Genomic DNA, 14,444 nt, shown 5'->3' on the forward strand with positions numbered 1-14,444 from the left:
CGTCACTTGTAAAATGTAAGATATAAACAGGTCTAGTGCGCTTTCAGTTGTACGCATGTTAGTTTTATTGTGTTAGGTGCAAGTATGACTTTATAATTGTCTTTATTCAGAGATTATGTGTAGTTTAAGGAGATATGTACAGGTGCAAAGTTGACAAAGGATGGACTATGATTATTAAGATTGTGTGTCAGCTTGGCTGGGCCATGATTCTCAGTGGTTTGACAGTTACTATGTAGTTTGGCAGTCATATAATGATGTAATCACCTCCATGATGAGATTTAATATAATGTGATCACCACCATGATGGGATCTGCTGTGAGTAGCCAGTCAGCTGAAAGGGAGTTTGACTGAAAGCGTGACCTACATCCACTATAGATGAACTTTCTGGCAACCTTCTCGAGCTTCTGCTCGCTCTGGATCCTGCGACTGGTTCCTCTTCATCTGACCTCTCACTCTTGGGACTTGAGCTAGCACCTTACCTGCTGATCTTGGTCCTTGTCAGCCTACTTAGCCTGTGAGCCAGTGACCTGCTAGCTTACCTGCTGATCTTGGGATTTGTCAGCCTCTGCAGCCTGTGAGCCAAAGGCCTCTTGTTTGACCTGCCTATCTTGAGTTCACCAGCCCCGGTAGCTATGTAAATCATGAGAAGCCTCCATCCTGACCCACAGACTTGGGACTTTCCAGCCTGTACAACCACGTGAGCCATTTCCTTGATATAAATCAATCTGTCTTTCTCTCTCTGTATGTGTGTATGTATGTATAGATGTTTCACTGGTTTTGATTCTGTAGAGAACCCAGCCTAAGATGAAAGGCAAGATTACATCATTTTGCCTAACATCCAGGGTTCTTGTTTCACCCTTTTCTCTACCTGTTAACCTGACAAGCAGGTGATTTTACTGACTGCTCATAGGTCAGAGACAACCCCTTTCCCAAAGAACTACCTCCCCAACTACTGTTTAACTGCCACCCCAAGAGATTTTTAGTGTTAAGTCAAATCCTTATCTTATAAGTAAGTCCATGCATGAAGACTATGGAAAGTTGAACAAGTAACTCTTCTCCTGAGCCATGTTACAGGCAATGCTGAATAATGAGGCTTCCCCCTCATTCAGCCTATATATGTCTATCTTCATGAGTCCTAAATGATATACCATTCTACAGGACACATTTGAAGTTCCACCTTCCAGAGTATGTAGAATTAATAATTATAGTAAATTTAAAATCACTGACTTCACCAAGGAGTTGGACAGCTAAGTCAATATCACATTAGAACTATGCCTCCTGGCTTAGCATTGTGCAGTTCAGTTCTAGAAAGTCTTCAGGGAGCTTCTCCTCTTCAGACCATGTATCATCAGACATAGCTTACTTTACCAGCTTCATCTTTTGCTATTTCTCTCCTTCATTTATAAACTTATTTTTAGGTAAGGAGTCAGGTAAAGATTCTTCTTTTTTTTCCTCTAAATAGCTAACCCATTATTCTAACACCTTTTTTTAAGAGCCAGTCTTTTTCACTGATCTGAAATGCTGCCTTTGTTTTACATTAACAATATTTTTTATTCTTTATTCTGTTCCATTGATGTGTCTGTAATATGCCACGACCCATATGTTTTCATTATGGTAGTTTTATAATACTTTTAATTCCTCTTTATGAATTGGACAACCTCACCTCCTCCATTAATCTTCTGCAGAATTTCCTGGCTATGTTGACGTGGTGTATTTGTTTACATGTAAACTTTAGAATGAGCCCTAGAACTTTGCTATTTTTATTTGCATTAATTTGAGTAAAATTTACAATTTTACCATGTTGGCTTATACCCTACCTAACAACAGTGTGTCTCCTTTGATTTATCCAAGTAGAGATTTAACTAAAAAAAAAGAAGTTCTAATTTGGGGCATCCCTAAGCATTGTAAGCCTTGAAACAATGGAGCTCCTGATTACCCACAATTCCTTTATTATTTATAATTATTCTTTATTCATTGAGAATTTTAGTCTCCTTACTAGGAGGAGGAAAACCAATTATAGTTATATCTGTTAGGCTCTTTCACATAAAATTGCTGACTCTCTTCATACACTTCCTTAAAACACTACTGCTTGAATATAAACTACTTTCAAGAATCTCTTAGGGTTCTAATAGGGGCTATTCTTAGTTTAACCCTGATTTCCATTTATAAGTGATCCTGTTAGATAATTACATATCGCTCAAAAGTGGTAACTTTGCCATCTTTGGCCAGACTGTGATTTCTGGAAAATTATTTTTTTTAATAGCTCTAGAGGTTCCCTTCTTCCCAATCTAGCCCATTCTAAATTTATGTTTCCCTACCTTATTCTGGGAGTCCCTAGGTGGTCCAAACAGTTAAGAACACTTGACTTCTAACTGAAAGCAAAAGGTTGGAAGTTCGAGTCCACCCATATGCACTTCGGAAGGAAGGCTTAGAGATCTGCTTCTGAAAAATCAACCATTGAAATCCCTATGGAGCGTAGTTCTACTCTGACATACATGGACTTGTCATGAGTTGGAATCACTTGACAGCAACTGAGTTTCCTGATTCTCAAATGGAATTTTTTAAAAAATTGAAAAAGGAGGCCTCTGAGTTGCTGAGATGGATGTGGGGGTGGTAGAGTGACAGATTAGAGTCAGAAGGAAGAGTCTAAAAGTGGGGAGTGATGCAAGGGACATTATGTAATGCTCTAGCGGCCAGAGGGAAAATTTTTAGAGAAATAGACTACCTTCTAGGTAATTTTGTTTCTGGGAAAATTGAGAGTTGGGTTTAATGCAGACATAATTGCTTTGACTTTGATCATGGGAAGGAAAAAAAAAAGTACTAAATAGTAAAAACAGAAAAGGGAAGAATAGTTATCCTGTTTATTAAAATGCCCTGTTTTGAGAAAGAGGTAATTCACTTCAGGCCCATAGTCTAAGGCTGTTTTTTTTTAATGGATAAAATTAAGTAATGAATAGCTCCATGCGCTAATAAAGGCTATACTTGTTTTCTAAGTGTTCTGGCTTGACTTCTTATTGCACAGTGACCTTCACCTTCCTTTTAACACTGTACTCTGTCTCAGGGAGTATTCAAATTCCTCGGATTGGATGCATTTGTCGTGGATTACCACTTTCTGGACACAATGATGATATTTATGTTATACGGCTGGTGTGTTGTTCCTCTCATGTACCTTGGGAGCTTCCTGTTTTCTAGTAGTACTGTTGCCTTCGTCAAGCTCACTCTTTTTAACTACTTGACAACTCTTACCAGTATCATCATTCACACCGTAGTACAGCAGTATGGTAAGGGCTTCACACAATTTTTCCTTTCCCAAGGATAAACAATAAATGAGAATGAAAGGGTTTAGGATTGAGAATATTAATTGCAAAGTAGTTAATTTTCAGGAATCCATGGAAAACTGATTTTTGAAAATCAGTATATATTTATTGAGTGGGTATGTGAAAGAGAGAAACTGAGGGAGGGAAAAAAGGAGAGAGATAAAGGGTAAGGAAAACGGGAAGAGAGAAAAGCTAAACCAGCTGAAGAAGCAGTCCAGTCTCATTAAAGAAAAATATAAAAAGAGCAAGAGATTATAACGCAAGTGCACAAGGCATTCATTTCCTTTGAAAGCTTTTTTTTTCCCCCTTGAGACTTGGCCTAAGAAGACGTCCTTGAATTTTAACATCTTAACAGCACTTTGGAGCAAAGCAAGCAGACTACAGAGTGGAAGGTCCTATAATGTGACTCCTCTCTAATTTAATGAAGAAGCACATAATATTGAACCTCCTAGTGATATGTTTTTCAGAAGGAAACAACAGACTATACCATTAATTTAATTACCATTAAGTCAGCCTCCCTTCCTTTGAGGCCTGGTTTCAGCAGGATTCCTGGAGTAGGTTCTCCTATCTTCCATCTCTGATTATGAAATTTAAAGAAAGGCCGCCTCAGTTGGTGATTGTCTGATAATCACAAATAGGATCTGTTTGTTTTCTTGTTGTTTGTTCTTAGAACATTCCTTCATTGAACATCTCTATAAATGTGAGTTTGAACTTTGTTAAGCAACTGAGCCCTGCCTAAAGTAGCAAAAACAGGCTTCCAGCTTCGTTCCCTGACTTTGGGACCTGGCCTCCCACAAAACTAACCATAGCTTTTATATTCTTCTGCACGCCTTTTCAAGACGTAGTGTTATGCTATACGAAGAAAGCTTGAGCCCCTGTATAGTAGGCTAAATGACAAGTAGGGGTTATGGTGTTGGTGCTCGTTCCCTGAGTTTAAGATATTTCTGTCCATCTCCTTTATACTATCTATAAATTTTATCAGTGGCCTGCCCCCAAAATTGATCATGTTATCTATTCTGGCTCACATGTATTTTTTTTCTAAAAATTTCCTCTGCTAGTGAGTTAGAACTTTGGACTCTGCACCAATATCCACTTATTTCCCCTCACCCTAGGTAGAATTGAAGGTCATTTCTGGTAGCAGGCTCAGTGTGTCCTCCCTCCCTGTAGGCAACAGGTCTACAAAGTCCTTCAGATTCTCCTACCAGAAAGTACAAGTAGACTAGTAATTTTAACCTTGATTATTGTACTCATTTTTTAGACAATTTATTGTCTGGCCATGGTGTATTATCTCACTCTAGAGGAATGAGCTCTGCCTACCACCTGGGGAATGCTAAAATAAAGTAACAGCCTTGATTCTATTTTATCTTAAACCCAGATACAGTGGGTTTTCTGAATGCCAGATTCTCATAATGAAGACTTTTATCCTGGAGTGTAGTTTTATGGTTCCCTAAATCTGTTAATTTTCCTGTTGGATTATAATATAATTTGTCTGCAGGAGGTAACAAATTTAAAAAATTGATTTCTCCCTTGTGGTTGAAAACAATCTGATTACCATTCTTTCCCTGTTGCTTACTATGGAAATAGTTCTCACTTTATCTCTAATTTTTAAGTTCTGCCATCTGGCTCCTACTTTCTGGGATTCCATTATTCCCATTCATTTCAGGGAATCAAATTCCACTGCAACATCCCCTACAATCATTTTCATCCTACAGAAGACAGTCAACACAGAGCTCTTCAAAAAGTATTTGTTATTTTTTACTTTTTATTGAAGCATAATGGACATAAAGAAAAGTGAAGAGACCATAAACGTACAGCTTAGTAAATTTTCACAAACTGCAAATACTAGTGTAACCTTCTTCTTTCTGTCCAGGGCTCCCATTGCCCTAGCCCAAAGAGAAGCCAAAGAGTAAAGAAACCTCCTGAAAGGGGGAAAAAAAATCCCTTAATTTAGTCAATACAGATAAGCCAGCCAGGGCAGAGCATAATGGAGGAGGCTGGAGGGTGGACCTGAAGGGGAACATAGAAAAAATGTGGCACAGAAGCAATTAAAGTTAGCACTTAGAAATTCTGTGGAGATTTCCACGTCCAGAAGCATGGTAGATTGAATATGTTGGATTGCCCTCCCACTAAAAACAACAAGATATGTTGTATAAAATATTTTTTAACTTTTTAAATGCATTATTGAACTAGCAAAAAGTTTCAGAACGCAACAGCTAACAAAGTGAAATCAAGATTCCTGGTGACCATGATCATCCATTTTGTAGGCTGCATGGGACACCAAACCAAAAAACCTCATTGCTGTTGAGTCCAACTCATACTGACTCTATAGGCCAGAATAGAGCTGCCCCATAGAGTTTCCAAGGAGCAGCTGCAGAATTCAAACTGCCTACCTTTCCATTGGCAGCCGAGCTCTTAACTGCTGCACCACCAGGGCTCCTGCATGGGGCACAGGGAAGCGTAAAAAACCCAAGGATCAAGCAGAGGGAGGGATTCTAATATCAGACCTCCATATATACAGAGAACTAGAAAAGGCTTTACCCTAAGTATAAGGAGGCAAGAAAAAAAAAAAAAAAACCCATATCATAGAAGAGCATAGCAAGGAAACTTGAATGCCTCAAATTTAGTCCTGGGTCAAGGGAGAAAAATACCATCCTCCGAAAATTTCTACCCACATGCCAATCCTCTTGTGGGTTAATATCCTTTATGTGGTATATTTACACAATAGGTAGATAGATATATAATGAAACCTGTGTAAATCAAGAAACGTAAGATGGGAATTTAAAGTAGTCTGTAGTTGGTAGTGCAAATATCTCCTGGGGGAAACCCATGTAAAAATTTTCTTAGGAACATGAGCTCCAGTCTAAAACCACAAAATACATAAAGTAAGGCACTATATAAGTAAGGCCAACTTAAAAACAAACTACAGAATAATACTTATAAATACTTAAGATATGGATGTGTGTAGAGAAGAATATAAAATAAGCGCATTTAACATGTTTTTAAAATAACAGGCTTGAAATATGAATAAAGAAAAAACATTTTTAAAAGCGGGTTTCAAAACAAATGGAAGTTTCAGAAATCAAACATGTTTGAAATTAACTCAATGGAAAAATTTAAGAGAGAATTAGTAACTAGTAATTAGTAATCCAGAAGATAATCTGAATAGCATAACCAAAATATAGCCTAGGACATAAATATATAGAAAATATGAAAGAGAAGTTAAAAGACTTGAAAGGTAAAGAGAAAACTTAAAACAGCCAGAGAGAAAAGACAGGTTACCCATAAAGGAATGACAGTTGAATTGAGAACTGACTTCTCAACAACGTCAACAGTAACCAGAATACAGTGAAATAAAATTGCTTTGGGGTTATTTTAGCCAGTGTTAGTTTTGAATGATTGATATTCATGCCATGATAGTTAAATATTTTTAGTATCACTCTCACCTGTAAGACAAAGGTTTTTTCAGTTTTTCTCCCATCCCTTCTGTAAGGAGCTATTTCGCTTCTTGTCATCTCAGCCATCATTTTAGTCCTTCTTGTCCAGAAAACTCTTCCTTCTCTCTTCCGAGGTGAGAAGATATTTATATACTCCACAAAGAGAGGTCAAAAGACCTTAGCCTACAGCCTATCAAGTGCTTGTCACTTTCTGTATTTTTTTTATATGGCCAAACAATTCCCAGAGTCTTTCCTTCTGGCTACTAGCTTTTATTCATTTAAACTAAGATAACGGTCACTATGAGTCAGAATTGACTGCATGGCAGTGGGTCTGGTCTGGTCTATGGCCTCCTCAGGGACAGCATTGCCATGGCCTTAGCACTTGATTCATCTCTTGAAAACCTCTCTAATCCTATATTATCCTTGGATGGCCACCTTTCTTACCTCAAATGGTCTTACAAAAAACTTCCATGCTTAAACCTAGTCTTTTCTTTATACTCCCAGTAATCTGAATTGTCTTGGTATAGAGATGCATTGCAAACTATCATTTTTTGGAGAAACTTCAGTTACCTTGCTTCTCTGAAGATGGATCTCCTGTAAAAACAGACAGAATTTTCTATATTCCATCTCTCTGTTGAATCCTAGGCCACGTGTCCTATCATAATTTTATTCTCTTACGTGTACAAACAAGATTACAAATGTGAAAAATGTTTGGTACTGGTTTCCCGTTCGTATCAAGTTACAGGAGAACAAGAGCCTAGGGAAACACTGTTACCAAAAGTCGTTAAAACTCTCTCTAAAGCAACTTATGTACTTTGGACATGTCAGGAAGGATCAGTCCCTGGAGAAGAACATCATGCTCGGTAAAGTAGAGGGTCAGTGAAAAAGAGGAAGACCCTCAACGAGATGGATTGACACAGTGGCTGCTACAGTGAGCTCAAGCATAACGATTGTGAGCATGGCACAGGACTGGGCAGTGTTTTGTTCTGTGGTACATAGGGTCACTGTGAGTTGGAACCAACTCGATGGCACCTAACAACAATTGGCAAATCTGTGCTACAAGCTATCAAAGATGAACAAATTTAGTGATGAATTACTAGTATTTTTTCAAAGATCATTGCTAGATTGGTAATTCTTTCAGAATGGCTTCATCATCTTGGGAGGTTTGTTGTTCTGGGGAAGTTCACTGTTTTATTATAATTGAAACTAATCTATCATCTTTTTAATCACAGCACGTGACCTGCCTGTCTCTACCAAAACCACCATATTTAATACATTAATGATGTTGCCTGGTTACAACTTTGCAATGTGTATCAGCAAATTATTCGATAACTATCAGATGAATAAACGGTGTTCCGGGAAATTCCAAAGTGGCTTCCTGGACTGCAAAAAAGCACGTGAGTATCTGGGGCTCGCCAAATTTCTGGAAGCAACCTATTCCTTTACACTCTCCACATTTAAGCTCAGATCTTGGAAGATAAAATGAATCTCTCCTTCCTCCACTGGAGACAGTCAGGCTTAGTGCTTCGAGTGTTTTTTAGTACCAACATTATTTCGACAGACTAGGGGAAAAATAAAGAGTCCTGGTGGTGCAGTGGTTAAGCGCTCATCTGCTAACCAAAAGTTTGTCAGTTTTAACCCACCAACCGCTCTGTGGGAGAAGGATTTGGCAATCTGCTTCCATAAAGATTATAGCCTTGAAAGCCCTACAGTGCAGTTCTGCTCTGTCATGTAGGATCACTATGAGTCAGAATCAACTTGACTGAAATTGGTATGATTTTTTTTGGTGGGGGGGCGGGTGTGGATAGGGGAAAAACAAAGCCTGAAAATAGGAGTTACTACCGGCCAGTCATCTACGACGTGCAATAGCCTTACATACATTATTTTGAGTTCTCACAACACCTCCACAAGTAGGATATTATTATCCAGATTTTATAAATGAGGAAGCTGAACTCCATACAACCAACTGAAGATTAAGTAAATTGCCAGGGTACACTGAGTTTGTAAGTGTCCCACAGATAAAGTCCTGTTAAAGATGAAATTACAACCAGTTCACAATAAGGGTTTTAGATTAACATTCTATTAGTGTTCTATATTTTAGACTGATTCCATACTTAAGGTTGATTCTGAAAATTTAGAAATAACAAACATATTTACTGTATGAGTGTGTGTGTGTGTGTGTGTGTGTGTGTGTAATTCTTTGTGGAACCAAATAACTTTCGTGGATCCACAGAAAAAGAAATGTAACTGTATTTATATATATATATAAATGTAACTGTATATATATATACCTAGGAATTCCTGGGTCATAAGGTAATTCTGCGTTTAATTTGTGCAGTGGCTGCACAACTTTACATTCCCACCAGCCAGGTATGATGATTCCAGTTTCCCCACATCCTTCATAACACTTATTATTTTCTGTCTTTTCTATTATATCCATTATCATTGGTGTGGTGCAGTGAATTACTTCATAAGACTCTTCTAGCCATGCACGGTCTTGTAATCACCAAAAAATTATTGGGTGGGACTATGCAAATAAGGTGCTTGTAGCCCACCAAGGGGATTGGACAGTTTTTGCCAGTTCAAATAAGGTGCATGGAACACTTATGGAAGTGAGACTATGCAAATGGAGTGCATATGGCCCACCAAGGGGATTGGACAGCTTGCTAATAGTCCAAATAAGGTGCATGGAACCCTTGTGGGGCTGGAACCATGTAAATAAGGTATATGGGACCCTTGTAGGAGATTGGTCAGTTTTGCCATCCACTACCTCTATAAAGAAAGCCAATCCCAGAGAGCGAGAAGGGACCCTCACTACCATCAAGAAGAAGAAGCAGGAGTGGAGCCTGTCTTTTGGACCCAGGATCCCTGTGCTGAGAACCTCCTAGACCCAGGAGACAGTGCTGTAACACTGGAGATGGGATGAGACAGCAAGAAGTGGCAGCAAGCACAGCAAAATCCAGTGACAGAGAAATGTCAGCAGAAGAACCAGGAGACCAGCATGAGTTGATTTTTACCTAATGACTAACAAGTTGTTGATCATATTTTTTTGTGTGTATTAGCCATTCATGTACCTTCCTTGATTAAATGTGTATTCCAATCTTTTGCTTATGTATTAAATGGGTTGCTAATCTTCTAGTTTCATTTTAACATTATATATTCTGGATACAGTTTCTTTAACATACATACGATTTGCAAATATTTTCTCCCAGGCCATGGCTTGTCTTTTTATTATCTTAATGGTGTCTTTGAAGCACGAAAGTTTTGAATGTTGATAAGGTCCAATTTATCAATTTTTCTTATATAGTGCTTTTTATATTATATCTAGAAACTTTACCTAACCCAAGGTCATGAAGATTGTCCCCTGTGTTTTCTTCTAGAAGTTTTATAGTTTACATTTAGGTCTGTGTACTATTTTGAGTTGATTTTTGTGTATGACGTGAAGTAAGGGTCAAAATTCATCTTTTTGTTTATGATCATCCAATTGTCCCAGCACTACTTGTTGAAAACAATATCATTTCCCCCACTCAATTGCCTTAGCACTTTCGTTAACAGTGAATCAACCATAAGTATAAGGGTTTATTTCTGGCGGGTAAATTTTGTTCCATACCTCACTATGTTGATTACTTTAGCTTGTAGTAAGTTTTTAAATTGGGAAGTTTATTGCCATTTCAAAGAGATTTTACAAAATAGAAGAAGTAAATGTGTGTGCTCAGCTAACTATTTGAAACTGGGAATCTTTTAGAAAAGTTTAAATAACAGATTATTTTACCTTTTGACGGGTAGATCTCAGCTTCTAAAGTCATCTAAGCTTGTATTTTTCCTCAGCTAGCTTCCTGGTAACCACTTCAGTTGTTAATCTGTTCTTTCCTTGGGTCAGTCCACAGAATAAGTATTATAGTTTATAAAATCATTCATTCTGATTTCCAAACATAGTCATAAAATTGAATGTAATTATTGTATTCTTTTCTACAACTATAAATTGTATCTACTGTCTCATTCCTAATATAATGTATTTTGCAGGATTTTTCTCTTTCTTTTTTCTTACTGACTTTTGTCATTGTTGTTAATTGCCATCGAGTCAGCTGCAACTACAAGCTAAAGTAATCACATATCTCATATATGGCAACCTTATGTATAATTGCATGAAGCACCACCCCATCCTGCAGCATCCTCACAATCTTTGTTCTGGTGAGCCCACCATTATAACCACCATGTCAGTCCACCTCATGAAGGGTTTTCCTCATTTTCACTCTCTACCAAACATGATGTTCTTTTTTATCATTTGATCTTTCCTGATGATCCGTCCAAAGTAAGCAAGGTGGAGTCTCTCCGTCCTTGCTTCTAAGGAGCATTCTGGCTGCACTTCCTCTGAGACAGATTTATTCTCTCAATTCAGATACGTTGGCTCTCCTTAAAAAAAAATAGATCTTCCTTTTTCTTTGTCCAGCTTTCACATGCATATGAGGTGATTGAAAAGACCGTGGCTTGAATCAGGTGCACCTTAGTCATCAAAGTGACATCTTTGTTTTTTAACACTTTAAAGAGACTTTTGAAGCAGATTTTCCCAGTGCAGTACATCTTTTGATTTCTCAGCTGCTGCTTCCATGAGCATTAATTGTTGATCCAAGTAGAAGAGAATTTTTAACAACTTCAATTTCTTCATCATTTAGCATGATACTGTTTATTGGTACTGTTGTGAAGGTGTTTGTTTAATCCATATTGAAGGCTGTAGCCTTTGAATTTCATCAGTAAGTGCTTCAAGTGCTTGGCAAGCAAGGTTGTATTATATGCATAACACAGCTGTTAATGAGACTTTCATCAATCCTGACACTGCACTCATCTTCATATACTCCAGCTTCTTAGATTATTTATTCAGCATATAGATTAAATAAGTAAGGTGAAAGGATACAACTCTGTAGCACAGCTTTGTCAGTTTGGAACCACACACTATCCCCGCATTCTGTTTGAACATCTGCCTCTTGATCTATGTACAGGTTCCACATGAGCACAATAAATTGTTCTGTGATTCCCATTCTTCATAATGTTACCCATAATTTTTTATGATCCACACAGTCAAATGCCTTTGTGTAGTTGATAAACACAGGTAAATGTCTTTCTGGTATTCTCTGTTTTCAGCCAAGATGCATTTGAAATCAGCAGTGTTGTCTCTCATTCCACATTCTTTTCTGAATCAGGCTTGAACTTCTGGCAGAGCCCTGTTGATGTGTGACTGCAGCCATTTTTAAATTATCTTCAGCAAAATTTTGGTATTGTTTGATAATATCCGCATCCCATTTGACCACCTTTATTGCTTTACAGGGGCCTATCTAAAAACATACTATTTAGAAGTATCAGCCTCTGGTTTTATTCTTCCTTTTTACTCATTTTAAACTTCTTTTTTTCAATTTTAGCTTTCTTGTAGTTTTCTAGTTTTTTTAGCTGATATGTAATTCATCTTTTTTCCTTTTAGAGTAAAATCTTCTGAAGGTATATATTTTTCTCCAACACAGGTTTAGCAATATATAATTACTTTATTTGTAATTTAATATTTTAGTTTAAATTTGAATTTTCTATTTTGTTAATTTCAGATTTTCTTAGTATAATTAACTCCTACTTTTGCTTTATTTAGTCTTATTGCATTATGACCACAGTTGTGGCAGCTAAAAACTATACTTTGGAGATATTTACTGACTTTTTTTTATAGCTATAAACATTGTCTCTTGCTACTTTAATATTTATTTTTATAGAAAGATGGTGTGGCATCAAAATAAAAGCATGGCTTGGAGTCATATGACCTGAGTTTAAATCTTGACACTGCAGCTTATTAGCTATACAATTTAGTAATTTCACTATTAAGTGTGATTCTTAATATGTTCTTGATAGGTTTCCTTTATTAGAATAAGAATTGTTCTGTATGGGTGTTTTATTTTTAGGAAATACTTTTTATGAATCAAGTTAGATTATCATATGGAATTTCACCCTAAATGTATCAATGTGGTAATGTTACATTAATTTTTTTTTTAATATTATACCATCCTTTCACTCCTAGAATAAACCCAATAGTCCATATGTGAATTTTATCTATTCCATTGATTAACATTTTTTATGAGATTTTTTTATATCCATCTTCTTGAGTAGATGTTTGGTTTGTATATGAAGTTTATACTAGCAACAGAAAATGAATTGTGAAGAGTTCCCTCTTTTTGTCTTAGTTGTCTAGTGCTGCTATAACAGAAATACCACAAGTCGATGACTTTAACAAAGAGAAGTTTTCTCACAGTAAAGTAGGCTAAAAGTCCAAATTCAGGGTGTCAGCTCCAGGGGAAGGCCTTCTCTCTGTCGGCCTTCTCATCAATCTTCTCTCAGACTAGAGGCTTCTCTGCACGAGTACTCCTGGTCCAAAGGACACACTCTGCTCCCAGCACTGCTTTCTTGGTGGTATGAGGTCACCTGTCTCTGTGCTCACTTCTTTCTTTTATATCTCAAGAGGTTGCCTCAAGACACAATCCAATCTTGTAGATTGAATCCTGCCTCACTAAGACAACTGCCACCCATCCTCCCTCATTAATAACATCACAGAGGCAGGATTTACAACATACAGGAAAATCACACAATACTGGGAATCATGGCCCAGCCAAACTGATACACACATTATGGGGGAGACATAATTGAATCCATGAAAAAGTTTATGTAATGTATCTCTTTTCTAAATGTTTAGTAGAATTTATTGTGTTCTAGATAGGTGTTTTCTCAAGTATTGCTTCAATTCCTTAAGATTTGAAAATGTAGAGTTTTATAAAGCTATAGTAAAGACACTGTAATGCTGGTATTATAGAGATAAATGGAAAATGAAAAAGAATAGAGAGTATACTCATGAAGAAATGGAAATCGATGGACAATGAAATACAATAGAGAGCCCAGAAACTCATGAAGGAATATATGGAACTTTGATATATAAAAGATATTGCGCTGTGTATCATTGGGGAAAGAGACTACTCAATAAGTGGAACTAAAGTAGTAGGTTTTCCATAAAAAAAAAAAAAGGTATCCATACTTTTTTTTTTCCAAATGGATAAAAATGATGAAAGGGAAGGCAAGCTTTAAAACTTTCAGAAGAAAATAGAATGTTTTTCTGACCTCAGGGAAGGAAAATCTTTCTTAAAGAGCCCAAAAAGCAGTAAATCATGAAGAAAAGATTAATAAGTTTAACAGCATTAAAAATAAGAACTGTGTATTGAAAGACATTTTAAAAGTGAAGAGAAGAGAAGCCTAAATCTGGCAGAAGACATTTGTAACACATATATAATGGACAAAGCATACTATCTAAAATATACAGAATTAGTAATCAGGGAAAATCATGAAATCTAAAAGAAAAGTAGATAAAAAGAATTTCACTGATTAAAGAGGTATAAATGGCCAACTGATGGGCTATATGGAGATTTGTTAAACTTCGTTAATAATCAGGGAACTTCAAATTTATACCACAATGAAATAACATTTAACACTCAAAAAAAAAAATCAAGAAGTCTAATAATAGCAAGCATTAGTGGGGACTTGGAGCAATGAAAATGCTCATATACTATTAATAGTTTGATAATACCATTTTGGAAAATAGTTTGGCATTAGCAAAGTTTAACATGTACACACCAGCATTTCTTCTCCGATTTATAAACACTTGATAAATTTTTAT

The 14,444-nt window shown here is 36.7% G+C and overlaps 1 protein-coding gene across 1 annotated transcript in view; it reads left to right on the forward strand.

Annotated features, from left to right (window-relative positions):
• LOC100671410 (phospholipid-transporting ATPase ABCA3-like) overlaps positions 1-14,444 on the forward strand; it is a 253,632-nt gene that overhangs the window by 184,628 nt on the left and 54,560 nt on the right. The window contains exons 21-22 of the mRNA XM_003418893.2: positions 3,066-3,281; positions 7,984-8,148. Of these exons, the coding sequence (XP_003418941.1) occupies positions 3,066-3,281; positions 7,984-8,148 (381 nt within the window). The remainder of the gene's footprint in view (positions 1-3,065; positions 3,282-7,983; positions 8,149-14,444) is intronic.

Source organism: Loxodonta africana, chromosome 12 (assembly GCF_030014295.1).
Source record: "Loxodonta africana isolate mLoxAfr1 chromosome 12, mLoxAfr1.hap2, whole genome shotgun sequence".
Lineage (NCBI taxonomy): Eukaryota > Metazoa > Chordata > Mammalia > Proboscidea > Elephantidae > Loxodonta > Loxodonta africana.